The sequence below is a fragment of the Notolabrus celidotus genome, chromosome 20 (genome assembly GCF_009762535.1).
Source record: "Notolabrus celidotus isolate fNotCel1 chromosome 20, fNotCel1.pri, whole genome shotgun sequence".
Taxonomy (NCBI): domain Eukaryota; kingdom Metazoa; phylum Chordata; class Actinopteri; order Labriformes; family Labridae; genus Notolabrus; species Notolabrus celidotus.
In genome coordinates, this window is record NC_048291.1 from 20821988 (window position 1) to 20837846 (window position 15859).

Below are 15859 nucleotides of genomic sequence, written 5' to 3' on the forward strand. Positions count from 1 at the left end.
TGGCATTCCACTTAGGCACATGGAAGGGCAGGGAGCTCCCAGAACAGAGCCATACCACTAAATATAACTTATTGCATGCAAATAATCAATCAATCAATCAATATTTATATAGCGCCAAATCCCAACAAATGTTATCCCAAGACGTTTCTAAACAGAGCAGGTCTAGACCGCACTCTGTTATTATTAACAAAGACCCAACATCAAGACATGATAAGATCCATTACCCTCTTACAGACAGGACTCAGTCTGATCTCCTCTTAATTCACCATGAGCAGAGCACTTTGCAGTATGAGCAAGTTACAGCGGCAAGGACAAGCTTCCTTTAACGGGCAGAAACCTTGACAATAGTCATGTTAAACATCCATCTGCCTCAACCGTGTTGGGGTTGGAAGGAGGGATAGAGAGAGATGATAGTGGGGAGACTGATAGTAGTAGTTGTAGCAGCTGGAGTCTGGCACGTCGACCTCAGCAGGCTGTCTACAGCAGCAATCCAGAGGGACCTACGAGACAAGGGAGCCCAGGGACTCAAGAAAGGTCCAAGTAATTCCTTCTTTTGAAGAGAGTGGTCCTGACTGAACAGCCAATGCAAAGATTCTCTGTGAGGGGTGCATCTGTTAAGGGAAAGCAGGATATTTGTTGTTAAAATTTACTTACACGTGTACAGGAGAAGATCAGTAAAGAGAAGTCCTGTTAGTCCACGCCAAAATCAACACAAAATGAAAGACCCTCATGGATAAGATCTTCATTAAGTAGACTCCTCTGAGGAGTTTTAAGCTGGTTACAAACCAGACTGAAATTCATGCCGATGCCTCTTCATGACCTTTAAAAGCAAACAAGACATCAGTGTGAAGACTAGGTATTTGTTTAGTGTCAAAATGAATAGAGCTTTACAAAAAGAATGAGAAACATTTGATTTATTTTCGATGCATTCTATTTTGAAAGAGCCTTTAAGGTTTTCCTACGATTTTAATGTACAAAACTATAAACATTTTTAAATTATTTAAATCTATTTCATTTGTTTGAGGAGTAATCTGCACCAGCTGACCAGATTGAGATTCATACGTCTTAATCCTGGCTGAACAGTGAAGCTCACAAAGGAAACAGATGGCAAAACAGTTTCAGTGATGTTCCTGTGAAGTCCGTATGACATTGCGCTGTCCTCTGTCAGACTCTACATCTGAGGGACCCAAATTGTTCATTACATTTCCAGACAGAGACTCTCTTTCTGCCTCTTTATTCACTACGCTAACACAGGGATGTCCAAGAAGATAAAACCGCCACGGCTTCTTGGCCCATTCTCCATGGGACTCAATTCCAACACGTGGTGCTGATACAATATCTTTATTATCAGCTGGATCGCTGTTTGGGTCCCTCTCCAGCCACACCTCTGGATCCGAGGCGAGGTCTCGACGGTCAAAACAGCGGGGTATATCCAGAGCCTGGCACAGCTTGGAAGGCCCGTTGCAGAGTTCTTTGTCCTTCAGTTGCCGGGCTCCCTCTTTGCGTCTGGCCGACCTCAGCTGCTTCATGGTGGGAAGACCCTGCAGGGGCTCCAGAGAGCGCAGCAGCACGGCAGCACCCTCCCCTGAGAAAAATGTCACAATATGCATCAGTCCACAAGGCTCCACTCTGTCTCCTTCCTTTCGCCCTTCACTCACTGATAATAGAAAACACTTCTGTATCATTTTAGATGACACACATGGAGGAATGCTCATGAAACCACAAATAACTTTAAACTTCAACTTTGGCGGCTGTGCTTTTACCTTCACTGGACACATTCATACAGAGGTAGATGCCATAGATCGGATACACGTAGATTGTGCCCGGCTTCATGAACATGGCCGTGTTCCTCTCGGTGCGTTTGCCTCCGGCTGAGTGTGAGGCTTTGTCCTCTCCTCCGAGGTAGGCTTCAGTTTCCACTATCCTCCCTCGCAGCTCAGTACCATCTGCACAGGTGCGCGCCAGCACCTGCAGGGACAATGAACCAGACAGATATGTTGCAATAAATGCATTAGTCAGCCACAATTGTCATGATGGATGGGACTATTTTTTCCATAGCATAGTTATGTTTGATTTGACGACAATGGATCTGGAGGTAGGAGCCTGGGCTCTGAGGGACAGTTCCCTATTTGGTATCACTGTTTAGAACAAAATGTAAAAGCTTGATTATTAAATGAATCCTTAATTTCAGCAGAAATACCTCTGTTGTCTTTCAAGTGAGAGTTAAAGATGCTGAACTAACAAAATGTGTTAAGCCACACGTATATCCTATAAAGCAGGGGTTCCCAAATCTTTCAGCCCCAAAATATAGGCGCAGAAGACTCTGCTTCATACTTTAATTAGCTGGTCTGCAGAAAATGTGCCACCTACATGCACATGTGGCTGTGTTTCCTGTACTGTTATGAATTAACCTGCTGCTACTGATGCCAACTGTTAAATAACCCTAACCTCAGGAGTCATCTGGCAACAAAGAAAGGCAGAAAACTAATACAGCTTTTTTTATTTGCAAGGTTTATTTCAAATGTAACTATTCTTTGTGTCTATATTTTTACAATAATGTGTAAAATACTTAGTTTTAGATTACTTAAAAAAAAAAAAAAAACATTGTGGAAGACCACTTGCAACCCTTCATCGGTGTCTCGCGACTCCTCAAAGGGTCCTGACCCCCACTTTGGGAACGCCTGCTCTAAAGAATGAATGATTCAGAAGGGGCACTCTCAACCCTAAATTTAAAATTGAGATGGCAGTAGCAAAATATACCTTGCCCAGGAGTTCTTTGGCCAAAGTGATGCACGGTTGGTTGAAAAATCCCTCTCCCAGTCTGTGCTGCAGGTCAGTCTTGGGCGTAAAGTAATGGCTTCGGTCTGTCTCAGCACTTTCACTATGAATGGGCTTCTTCAGCGTTAAATCTCTTCGGTTTTTATGTTTGTTTACATCGAGTTTAGGTGCCACTGCTGCTGTCAGAGCTACCATCTTTCTTTTTCTTCCAGACATAATATACCGCGAAACACTTAGGCCCTAAAAAGTCCCTGTATATCTGTCAGATGTGTTTTTAGACTGTTTACACCGTTTAATACATAAGCAAGCTGATTCTGAACGTAACTCAATGCTAACGCAACCAGGAAGTAGGAAGCTGATGATAGTGTTGCATCTCTTAAAGGGACCGCGCAACGTGTCAGCCTGCAACTGCAGTTCCTCGAGTGTAAAATTATTGCTTTTTACATAAGAATTAAACTTCTTTGATTTTTATTTCAACCCTTCCATTATCCTTGGGGTCAATTGGACCCCATTCAATGTATAATGTCTCTAAATTAATGACTAACATAATTTTTTTTGGCTTCATATTTCATGACTTTTCCTAATTTAACCAAGAGTACCCTACTGCAGGCAAGATGGCGCCGCCACAACATCCACACCGGAAGTCCATACCGGAAGTCCATACCGGAAGTTACAAAGCTAAAAACGTTGCAATAACATCCGCACCGGAAGGCCATACCGGAAGTTACAAAAATAAAAGCCTTTTACGCGTAATTCTATGAACTTTTTTGCACTTACATTTTAATCGTATCAGTATTATTGACTAGTTGATTGACTCCAAAAGTGTATAGGCTGTTGAGAATTCAAGTTACTTAGAAGCCTGCACGAATCACTAAGTTATAGTGTTAACGTCTCAGCCATGCACAGCCTTTTGTTCCGAGTGTGTGTTGAAATTCTTAAAGCTGATTATGATGCTGCCGTGATGACATCTGCATATGCCTCTCTTGTTTTGTCTGGGTCATATGTTATTTTATGTTGTGTTAGCCTGACTGTACCTCACCTGCCCACCAGTTCCCTGTGGTGTGTGTCCTGCCCCTGCACACCTGCATCCCTTTGACTGATTCCCCCAGTGACCCCTCTTCCTTCCTGCACAGCTGTTCCCCACAGGTTCATTATGATAACTGTGCAGCGTGCAGGAGTCTCTTTCCATGGGGACTTGTCACATTATCTAAGTTTGCTGTAGTGTTTGTTCCAAATTACCTTGCATGCTGTCTGCCTATGTGATCACATGTATAGATTAATGAATGAATGAAATGCAGATCCAGAGTAGATCCACAGTCACGAGAGAAGAGCAGAATGTTATCTATGGTGCAGGGGCGAGTGGAGGAGGAAAATGTAGAGGTGTGTGGTGACTGTTTCTTTTTTAACATAATTTGTAACACGTTACAATGACACAGTGACAGGGGTGTTCATTAACCACAAGAACAAACGGAGGGAATGGTTTCTCCTTCTATTTTGAGACATTAGATGGGCGTAAACACTCTGAGCTTCACAAACAGTTTTATTCAGATTGAATGCTTGATGCATGTACACCAATGTCTTAACAAGATCACTTTATTTGGCGTCCATGAAAACATTGAAGTTGGAACCTTCAATTAGAATGACTAGAAAAACTGCAAATGTATACATAGCTACTGTTTCTTTCCATCCAACCCCTACTTGAAATGTAGAATTATACTTTATTTTATGTTTTTTTAATGTTATATGTATGATGTCTTAACCCTTTTGTATTGATAATGTTGTACTTGAAAATGAACAATGCACTTTTGCTATTACAAACTCCAAATCAACATAAAATATTAGGACTAAAATATTTCAACTTGAGGCACCACTGTCAGCCACTGATGATAGATGTACAGTACACATTTCTGGGGAGCCTCTGTTGTTTTTGTGGTGAGTATAGATCTCTGTGTACAGCTTGAGTGTATTTTCCCTCTTACTTACAGTCTTTTCCTTCTCATCCCCTCCCCCCACACACACTAACACTCTACATTATTCTGTTCTTCATACACAGCGGGATCTCTCTCACTCACTCTCTCTCTCTATCACAATTAGCTTTCTGCTAATTGATTTAGCAGCGACAGACTAATGCAATCAATACGCTACACGAAGAAGAAACTTCCAGTTCGAAGCATCCGGCATTGGGTAGAGAGGGGGTTAAAGAATCACTTCCGGTATGGACTTCCGGTGTGGACTTCCGGTGTGGACTTCCGGTGTGGACTTCCGGTGTGGACTTCCGGTGTGGACTTCCGGTGTGGACTTCCGGTGTGGACTTCCGGTGTGGACTTCCGGTGTGGACTTCCGGTGTGGACTTCCGGTGTGGATGTTGTGGCGGCGCCATCTTGCCTGCAGTAGGGTGCCTCTCAATTTAATGGTGACAACTGTGAAAACATAAAAAAAAATAAAAATTTTACATGTTCCAATTTCCTGTAAAAAAAACAACCTATGCATTGGTGTTCCTTGGGGTCAATTTGACCCCAGGCTGTTTGAGCTGTATAACATAAGAAATATCAACATTTTACGCACATTTGTTTTGGTTGTTTTGGATGATATTGAGGTCACTATTACCAAGGACACTTCCGCATGTGACTGCAGGAGCTGGTATCGAACCGCCAACCTTTAGATTGAGATATAATATTTCCAGCCACCATGTCTCTAATGACATTCAATGTTGGTCCTGTGTCATATGTTTTGATAACATATAAACAAGGCAGGGCTGACGAGAGCATGACAAACTTGCAGCAGTATGATGTTCTGTTTTGTAATTAAAGTCCTTCTAAAAGCTTTAAATTGTGTTTATGCTTGAAATATATTTTATTTAAAGGGCTATTTAGATAGTGAACAAAGAAACATAAAGTACCTGACAGATAAACCTGGGTAACAATCAGTTTCTGGAGGTTTAAAATGCTCGGATCAAATTGACCTCAAGGATGAAATATGTTAGTAAATTTGAGTGTAACAGGAGGGTTAAATAAAAATCACCTGTTTTGATAATATAAAGATCATGATTTATGCATAATTAAGAATGCGGCTAATTTGGCTGCCAGGTGGGCACATTGTTGCTTTTTGCTAGACTCAAGGCTAACAACTGCCACTTTTATTTTTCAAGTTGTTGCAAGTGGGTGGGATCCAGGATTTCCAATATGGTGTCTGCCATGTTTGGACTTTGTCACATTTCTTTGGGACCCAACACAGTGTATAGTGCGACTTTGATTAGTTTGTGGCACTGCGTTTCTAATTAAGGATACCCATCACATGAAAAATGACTTTGCAGTTCAGGATTGAAAATGTTTTTTCCTGCCAGATTTTGTTGATTGGTTAAAACCTTCCAAACATTGACCTTTTCCTGCTGCTATCTTATCATTTCAGCCTTGTTTGAAAACTGGTCTGCTCTAATAAGAGGTTATAAATAGGGATGGTGTGCTAATGTCTGCCTGCGTCCAGGAAGTGGATGGCGCCAGTTTAGCCCCAGGCAAGGACTTTGGGTCCATGTGGCTTTCTGGAAGACTAACTGTTTGTGACATGGTGCCATGCCACTGACTGCAACTTTATCAGGGGAGTACAAGTTAGCTGTTGTGATCACTAAAAAAAAAAAAGACTGTAATGATTCTGAAGCTCATGACTGCACTGAAACAAGAATGTATATAATGATGGGAAGAATGAATGTACTGAGGGAAAATGTACATTATGTGATTTCTGGCGGATTAAATCAAGAAAGCTATCTTTAGTCCATAAATATTCTTCAAACTTTTTTTTAAACGTGGTACTTAAGGGTGCCATAGCCGCTATAGAACCAGACTTAGTATAATATTTGTTTCCATTTTTTATTTGTAGTTTTTTACTGCCCCTTGTCTGTTTAATAAATTTTTACTCACTCGTATTTGTAATATTGTGCTATGATTGCCAGGTCTCTCCTGGAGAAATTTTAGACTCAAGGGTCTCCCTGAATAAATCAAGGTTAAAGAGGTGCATGCATTTTAGAATAACAGCATAAAAAATGCAAATAGCTGGTAGTTCATTCTGCTTTGCAATTTAAAACTATTACATAAAATGTAACTGCATCCAAATTGCATCTAATTTACAAATCAAAATACCTGTTTTCTTTTCAGGATAGAAATCAATGAAACAAACAGCTATGACAACAACAAAAAAGGCACAAAGCAAGAGTAAAATGTTTTATTTATATCAGATAGCTGTTGGTCTTGCTCAGCTAAAATTATTGTTGTTTTAATAAAAATCAGCATGAATAAGTGTAACCAAATGCATCATGCCTGGAAGCAGGGATGTGTCCAGAGGGGTGGCAGGGGTGACAGCCCAACCCTCACCTTGAAATCTGGTTGCCGCCCCCATAATTCGAAACTGTCATCAGATATTTGCCCTTTTAGACAAAGTATTCATGTTATAAATTAAGTGTTAGGACTGTTGCAAAAGGGTATTTGTAGTTTTCTTTGCAGTTCAGTGTAGGTTCATTTATTTTATTAGCACTTTAAATTGTGGGAAAGTATTTCACTTATCTCATTCATAAGTAAAGTGCGGATAGGAGATGAATCAGCACATCACAAAGCTAGCAAACTCCTGCATACTGTCTAAAATATACGCCCAGAGGATTTTTATGTTGCCACATGGTTGTGTTACATTTTGAAGTTAATAATTAATGCACAAGAGTCTAACATCTGTATGAAACTTTAATGTTAGTAGTTAAAGTTGATGTGGTTTGTGGAGACAGAAAGGGGAAATAAATGTCTTTCAGTGCCTTGGTTGGGGCACCTGACTGCAAGGGTGCAAAAAGTTTTCCTTGAATGTTTTGCTTATTTACTCAACAATATATATATATATTTTAATAACAGTTACTTTTAGTTGATGAAGAATTTTCAATGTTATTTTTTATTCAAAGGCAAAAAAAGTATTCTCTCCACAGAGGTTTAGGGCCTTCTTCTTGGCTCAATCTCATAATTGGAGAGGTGCCAGAGAGTAGTGCCTTGTGTGTTTGTGTGCGTGTGTGTGTGTGTGCGTGTGCATGTGTGTGTGTGTGTGTGTGTGTGTGTGTGTGCACATCTTACATTGCAGAAACAAGTGATTCCACACCATTCAGTGAAAGATAAGTGGATTTATTACAGCGATGTAAAGCTCAATGCCAACAAAAGTTCCCCTTTTTAAATATTTGTTTTGCTTTATTGGATTGTATTGCATTCTCTCTTGCTTTTCTTTTATATCTTTTCTCAAAAATTAGTGTTAGAGTTTCTTCACAGAAGGTGGGTATCATTATGTTAGTGTAGAATCACAGTAGAGGTATTTCTAATGAAACCAGCTGCGCCGTTGTTTGAGACATACAGACCTTAGCTGACTTTTTGAGCCAGGATCTGATCCAGACAGAAATCTGCTGAGCATGTTCAGTAGAAGAGTCCTGGCGTTGGCTGTTGACTTTGTCATGGCTGCTGGACCAGTGAAGGCCATTGTTTACTTTGACTGTGTTTCCACTGAATGTCAGCAGTTGATGGGGAGCTCTAGGCCGGGCAGCTTTCTTTGTTACTGCCTCTGATAATCTTAGCAGCCACAGCTTGGCTGTAGTTATGCATTCTGGATCACTTTCAAATCCAGCAGGCAGCAGGCAGTGATAGTGGAGCTGATCGGGGACCAGGGACTTGTCTGTGTGTGCAGATGGACGAGCAGAATGCAGAATCTTACTACACCATGAGTCCCACAATCCTTTGCAGGATCTGCTGGGTATAACTTATCTTAATGTAGTTTTTAAGACAGGGAGTTACTTCTATATTTCTTTTTTGTTTAAGTTTTATTGCAATGAAGTCAATATTATTGTATGCATCACATAGTTCTGACCTTATATGGACTGTTTTTTTTATGGTCCTATGTCTAGTTCTCTGACCACTCAAAGCGCTTTTACATTACATGTGACATTCACCAATTCACATCACATTCATACCTTGATGGTGTAAAGCAGCCCGTCACTATAAGCTTATCCTGCTCACAGAGGGTAGCTTTTTGGGGACCAAGGACACTTCCTCATTTGCACAGCAGGAGCTGATATCAAACCCCCAACCTTCCAATTGAAAGATGACGACTACCACTAAGCCACAGCCCCTCCCCCCTTGCATTAGTCTGTATATGTATGCAGTGTATATAGTTTCAATACAACATTAGCATTGCTATCTTTGGTTTATATCTGGGTATGCCAAACAATAACATCCAGCACATGGCTGAAATGGATGAATGGATCTGTGCTGCCATGTTTGTGTTATCTGAGGTCTGAATTCCAGCAGCATCACTGCAGAAGTCAAAGAGTTTTCCATAGTTAATTGACACTTATAAGAAAGTATTACCATTTTATGTATTTTATGAGATCTGTACTTTATTATTTCCTTTGTGACTGTAGGAGCAAATTTCACTCGGGTGACAAACCACTACTTGTTTCCAAACTAACGGTAACCTGTGACAGTTTGGCACAAATGTCCTCAAACAGTTTTAGTGTCATATGGCACAAAAATAGAGAGAACTGGCACGGAAGCTAGGTTATTAACCGCCGCAGACGAGGTCAGCTCTACCACGTAATTTAGCTTATTTTAAAATGTACCGTTATGAACCAGAGTACAGAGAGGAAGAAAAAGACTGAAGGACAAAGGAGAGAGGGGAGAAAGTTGTGTGCTAATGGGAGAGCAGTTACCTGATGTAACAAGTGTGTAAACTGTGAGCCCATACCCACAAATGATATGAATTAGTGGGTGGATTACTTTAAATGCAATGCATTCATGTAATGTGGTGTATTGGGTTTTATTGTCATGCTATCATGATGTATTGTTTCCATTGACCTGCTGGGGACTATAGATGAAAAATTAGCCTTATGGCTAACTGGCTATTTACATGAATGCTATGCTGAAATCTTCATTAATATGCACTGTCCTTTTAAATAAATAAATACATAAATAAAAATGCTTGTTAATACAAAAACAAGAAAGTACTAAACACAAGATCAGAAAATCAGCATACAATAACACGGTTAAAAAAAAACTGTGTGGCTTGCATATCCCTGATTCTCTCCCTCTGTTCACCTGGGACTCCCCTTTCTAGCTGCGTGTTCTGTGGTTACCCCCTATGCCAAGGAGTGCATGTAAAGGGGCAGCAGTATTGACATTTACATGGATTACCAACATGACTTAACACACACTGTAGTATACAACAAAATTGGCTACAACACCCACTTTCTTCAATTTTTAGAAGTTAGATTAAAGAACTAGAAATTCTGCAAACATTGCTGCGAAAGCACAACAATGTTTTGTAATTGTTGTTTAAAATGACCTCAGACTAATATGAAAATGTATAGTGTAACTATTAGCAGTAGAAGCAAAACTGAAGTGCATTCGTGCATCATAGAACAGCAGACCAGTGCACTACAGATGGAGGAACACGTGTTACGTCCACGAAACGGTGCCCATGAGGTTTCTGATTTGGTCTGATCTGGTTAGCTTTCTGATGGCAAAGAAAAGGGCTGTTACACTCAATTTCTAAATATAGCGTACTCTTAAAACAACACCGCTGTTTGGGTCAAACTGTCGTAAAGTTAGCTATATTACATGGTAATCAACCGTTTCAGTTTCTCAGCAAAGAGGCGAGCTGACCGGCATCCTGTAGGTACTACACTTACTATTTGCAAGTGCCTCATGCAAACCCACTCCAACTAAATGTAATATCCCTTTAAGGATCCTCTTGTCATATGATAGTCTTCTCTCACATTAATGTTGTCCTGTTCTCCTTTGAAAGCTGATGGAAGAACTATAAATGAACTTAATATTAACACAAAACTCCACGTCATCTCTCAAAGTGACTCACATGAAAGACTTCTTGCCTCATCTTTAACTGCAATCATCCGCTTTTACCTTGCCAATGAGCGACAGCACCTGGTAGCCATCTGCATTTTCAGGGTTTGATGGGATTAATTATTAATTGATGACATTTAATGATTCATGAGTCTCTTCTCTTGTCGGCTGTGCAGGTGGCTGAATTCTCACCGGGAGGGGGAAGCTAGAGGATTAGCCCATGGGAGAGCAGAGACATTATTATGGATAGACACATCTGGGATCTCATGGACAAAGATGTTCACTGGTGAATGAATTTTATATGCATATGTTATTTTATTAACACCTAGAATACACATTTCATGTTTCACGTTGGTTTTGCATTATAGAATATTGCACCTTTCCTGCAGAAACATGGCTGCAGAATCCACTGTTTATACCTACAAAGTGTGGTTGATGCACCAACAGTTTGTACAGCAGTTTAAAGGCCTGATTGTGAATGCCAATAACAGTTTGAGGGCCGTTTTAGTGGATCATTAAAGAAGGAAACTCAGCCTTCCAGCCGTTTGGTTTGTTGATTGAGCCTGCCACAATCTCCCGCCCCCCTCTGACCTTTCCCTGTCTGCTCTGATAACAGCTTCCTTGTCTCATCTCACACCTGTGGCTCTCAGAGGGAACAAGCTTTGAATCAGGCCGGCAGAGAGCGAGAGAGAGAGAGAGGGAGGGAGGTTTGTCTGAAGGATCTCAGAAAAACAACAGTTTAAATCTGCTCAACATGACCAAGCAGCAAAAGTTTTTCTGCCGGATACTTTGCAGCAGAACACTTACCGTTTTCCCATAATCTAGCTCCTTTTTGTGTTCCTTATATGAAAATGTTCACTCCTCCATTTCCCTTGGTTGAAAAAGGGAGAAACAGTTTGACGATGCCCTCCTGGTTAAACATTACCCTTACACTCAACCCTTTTATCTGTGCCTGATTGATGGGCCTTCAGGGGGCCTTGAGTGCTCCTACAGGTCCTGCGTCGCTTCCTAATTGCTGCCTTTGCCCCAGCTTCAACCCTCCTGGGGGAAAACTTTGCCATTAATTACCACAACTTCATGGTATATCAATCAGAGAGTCCCAGCAGGCCTGTAAACACTCCTCACAAAGCCGAGCATGAGTAAAAGAGTCGATGACATCCTATAAAGTCAGTCTCATGGTGGAAACATCATCTTTTGACACGTTTAGGAGCTTGTCTCAGGTTTGTCTCTGTTTGCTGTCAGTCATGCCGGCAGGGACAAGACCCGTGGGTGGAAGACAGAGAGGTGACTTGAGATTAAAGGAAGCTATAGCCTTTCATACACTGGATAACATGTGAGACGCTTTGTGCCTGGTGCATTCCTTAGTTTACAATCACATTTGAAACAATATAATGTATTTTCAGTGAAGCTATTAAAAAGAAAAGAAGAGTAACAGGATGTTTCTCTCAACAGATTTGACTTACCGTAAGGGGAGTGGAGCTGCAGACGTTCTTTTTTTGTGGAGGAGCTGCAGAGGAGGTGTCAAAATTTCAAACCCACACTCATTACACTTTTTTTTGGTTTTTTTTTCCTGTAGCCACAATCCTTTCATATTTCATATTTTCACTTCTATTCTTGAGGAAAAGCATAATTTCAAGCAGTGTTGTAGTCGAGTCCCCAAATCCGAGTTCGAGTCGAGTCCTCAGTCCTCTGTGTTCGAGTCCGAGTCCGAGTCCAAGTCACCAGAGAAAAATACGAGTCTGAGTCCGAGTCGAGTCCTCATGACTTGAGTCCGAGTCCAAGTCGAGTCCTCACCGATAATATTATATATTACAAGGAGGGCAGCCGTTTGAATCCAAACTATTGACTGTTAGACTGGCTGTGTGGGACCTTTTGGATGTGTAGGAAACACATTTATTTAATTAACATTAGTGTTGGAGCTATTTCCATCATTTTATGCCATAAATATAAATTATTCTAATATATTCATAATCATTTTACTTTATGTCATTTATGTGTTGTTGTTTGTATTAAGGGCAATGTCATGTGCATTATCATTATTTTATTTTAGTAAGCATTTTGATAGTTTGATTGTTTTCACCTGGATGGGCAGATAAGATAGGAGGGGCGGACACAGGGAGAGGTGGATGTTGTTGTTTTTTTTTTTTTTTACCAGAAGACGTTAGAGCACGAGGACGCTACAGACTGTTTAATGAGAATCTATCTTGTTTAATAAGACTTCAGAGAATCTGAAGTTTTTACTGGACATTTGAAATGTGTCCGATCCTGTACGATCCGCTCTCCCCCAGCGCTGTGGCCGGTTTGATTTTCAGTTTCGATTTTAGTAAATTGACGAGGTCTGCCTGCCCCTGCAGTGAGATTCTGATGAAATCCGGCCGGTGTGTCTGGAGATTAATTTATGAATGAAGTCACAGCGTTGTTTGACGTGCGTAAATGCGCTTCAGCTGCGCTTCAGTTGATTAGGGGACGCGCTCAGAGATTCTGCTGCACTGGGATCACTGCCGTTGTCCAATAAACTAACAATAAATCAAACAACTTAATAACTTTGGTTTGGTTATTTTAGTCGCTAATATTACCGTTATACTAACACAGTAAAGTGATGAACGGTCTCAAGAAACTTTAGCATCACTCTTACTTTTCGGTTCATCCTGTACAGATGTCTGTTAAAGTTTGAGCTGGTCTCTTTCTTTGATGGGTCTCTTAAATCTCCAACATGTCGCTCTGCTCTCGCTGCAATTACTGTGAAATCTTTGAAAGAAAAATGCACGGCTGGTAGCGTCTTTTAATCCTGGCAGACGTCACGTGTACGCGCATGCAGGCGAACACTCATGCCAGCCCTCGCTCTGAACGGAATACATTTTATGAAACATACAAAATCTAACATGAACATTAAAACAGTCTGTATCAATATAAAAGCCCGAGTCGTCCTCTCTATCATCCGGGTCCTTTTGCAGCCAATGCTCGAGTCCGACCCCAAGTCCGAGTCATCAGCGCTCGAGTCCGAGTCAAGTCACGAGTCATCAGTGCTCGAGTCCAAGTCCAAGTCACGAGTCCTGCAAAACGTGACTCAACTCGGACTCGAGTCCGAGTCCTGGACTCGAGTACTACAACACCGTGCTAGATACACATATTCCATTACTTGACAGATCCTAAAGCTCCTGTGGAGTTTTTGGCTAGTTCTGAAACAGCCTGAAATTAATACTGATGCCTATTTATGATCTTTGAAACAACGTGAGATCATCAGTGTAAAGACTGACTATACCTGTGTAGTTATATTTCATGTTTAAAGCCGCTGGAGGAGGGTAGGTGAGAAAGAAAAAGATGCTAATTGCAACATTTATCGATTACAACTGAGTATTAGGGCTTTATTAAGGAAGAAAAGAAAATATGTCAAGTATAAAGTCATAATCGAGGAAAATGTTGAAAGAAAGAAGTGTTGCCGGACTGAGCATGCGCCTGAGAGTGTGATGGATTATGGGTAGTGGAGTAGACGGGTAGGAAAGAAACAGTAGAAGAAGAGCTAGAGAGAGTAGGAGAAGTTGAGATGAATGTATGTTCTGACAGTGTCCTGAAATAAAGAGGTGACCCGGTTCTTGCAACTCGTCTCCACTGCAAGTTATTGTAAGCAGCCCGGACTGCTTGTTACCAGCACTACAACGAGCCAAACAGTAGTGTCGTTTTCTACGGCAGACGCCACGGAGCTGAAAAGGTAACACTGGGGGCTCGTCCGGGATTCGGCTACTCAATACCACAGCGGCGGTCGGGAGTAAGTTTGTTAACTACCGGAGTCAAGGGACCCGTAAAGGTGATGAACCCCTTTCTGTCAGATGTATCAGAGACACTAACCGATGATATTGAGAGATATCATCGGGAAGAGGGACATGTTTATGAGCCCGCCAACCCATTCCTGGCTAGCACGGAGCTAACGCTAGCGGCTTCGGCTAACCACGCTACGACACCGCGGCACGAGATGTATCGGCAGCGCCATTCGGCGCCACCTGTGTGCACTAACCCCTTCAGAACACCAGAAACGGCAAGTGGCGGTGAGTTTGTGAGCACTGGCCAGCCAACATGGACGGACTGCGTTACATCAACCCCATCAACATCAACCCCAGGGCTGCCCCGAAAGGAAATTGTGATCTCGCTAAGCTAACCGCTCCGTCCACCCAAATGAACTATGCGCACACCCAATATACCCCTGTGTCAGCCCAACAATCTCACCAGACTGTGCCATACTTTGCACCGTGTGTGCTGCAGCCCAACCAAGCCTGCTGTACGGTGGCAGCACACAGTCTAAGCACCTCAACACCCCACAAAGCTGCACCACCACAAGCGAGAGCCTATAACCTGTGTGAGAAAGAGCAGCACAGTGCGAAACGTCCCAGCTCTGTGTCTCGCCGTCGCCCCTCACACACGGTTTTCTACAGTGATCCTACAAACAGCAGTGATGACGAGCAGCGTGGAGAGACAGAAAGGATCCCAACACTGCGGCCAGGCAAGTTTGATGGATCCGGGTCCTGGAAAGACTTTCTTTATCAGTTTGAAAGCTGTGCTCAAGCCAACCACTGGACTGAAAAGACCATGGCTGTTCAGCTCAGATTCAGCCTGACTGGTGCAGCTGGTGCCATAGTGCATAAAAACCCAAAGTCTTCTCGCTGGAGCTACCAGCGCATTGTGGAGGAAATAGAGGGTGCGTATGGGCCATGCTCAGAGCATGCTGCAGCCATCGGAATCGAGCTGAGGCAGAGGGTCAGGAGGCCAGGTGAGGCTCTACACACACTCCGTGATGACATCTATGAGAAAGTCTCCATTGTCTACGCTGACCGGAGGGAGACAGAGCAAGACTGCATCAGTGTAGAGATCTTCACTAACGCTCTGGCAGATGCTGAAGTGGTTCAGAAGCTGCTGGAGGAACAGCCCCGCACCCTGGCGAAAGCCTATGACATCGCACACAGGTATGAAGCCACAAAAAGAGCTGCCAGGGCCGTAACACAGTTAATGCGTCCAGGGGGCCGCAGTTACACAACCCAAGGGGGCCGTACAGCTACAGTACGTGAGCCTGTTTCTGCACCCAGATGTGAAATCACTGAATATAACACCAACCAAATACCCTACAACCCCCCCCAAGGAGCGCAAAAACCCTTCCAGCAGTGGCAGCCAAGCAAAAGCAGATACACCAAGAAAAGTACAGGTGAAGTGATTTGTCACAACTG

At 42.2% G+C, this 15859-nt stretch overlaps 1 protein-coding gene across 2 annotated transcripts; it reads right to left on the bottom strand.

Annotated features, from left to right (window-relative positions):
• Positions 1-899: 899 nt before the first annotated feature.
• mpg (N-methylpurine DNA glycosylase) lies at positions 900-3988 on the bottom strand. Of its 2 annotated transcripts, none has more exons than XM_034711329.1 (3): positions 3818-3988; positions 1764-1968; positions 900-1585 (listed from the first exon to the last, which is right to left on the bottom strand). In XM_034711329.1, exons 1-3 carry the CDS (start codon positions 3965-3967, stop codon positions 1119-1121), a joined length of 822 nt encoding a protein of 273 aa, XP_034567220.1. In that variant the 5' UTR covers positions 3968-3988; the 3' UTR covers positions 900-1118. The 2 variants fall into 2 exon arrangements, with proteins under 2 accessions (XP_034567220.1, XP_034567219.1); XM_034711328.1 differs by lacking the exon at positions 3818-3988 and adding an exon at positions 2761-3414.
• Positions 3989-15859: the final 11871 nt, after the last annotated feature.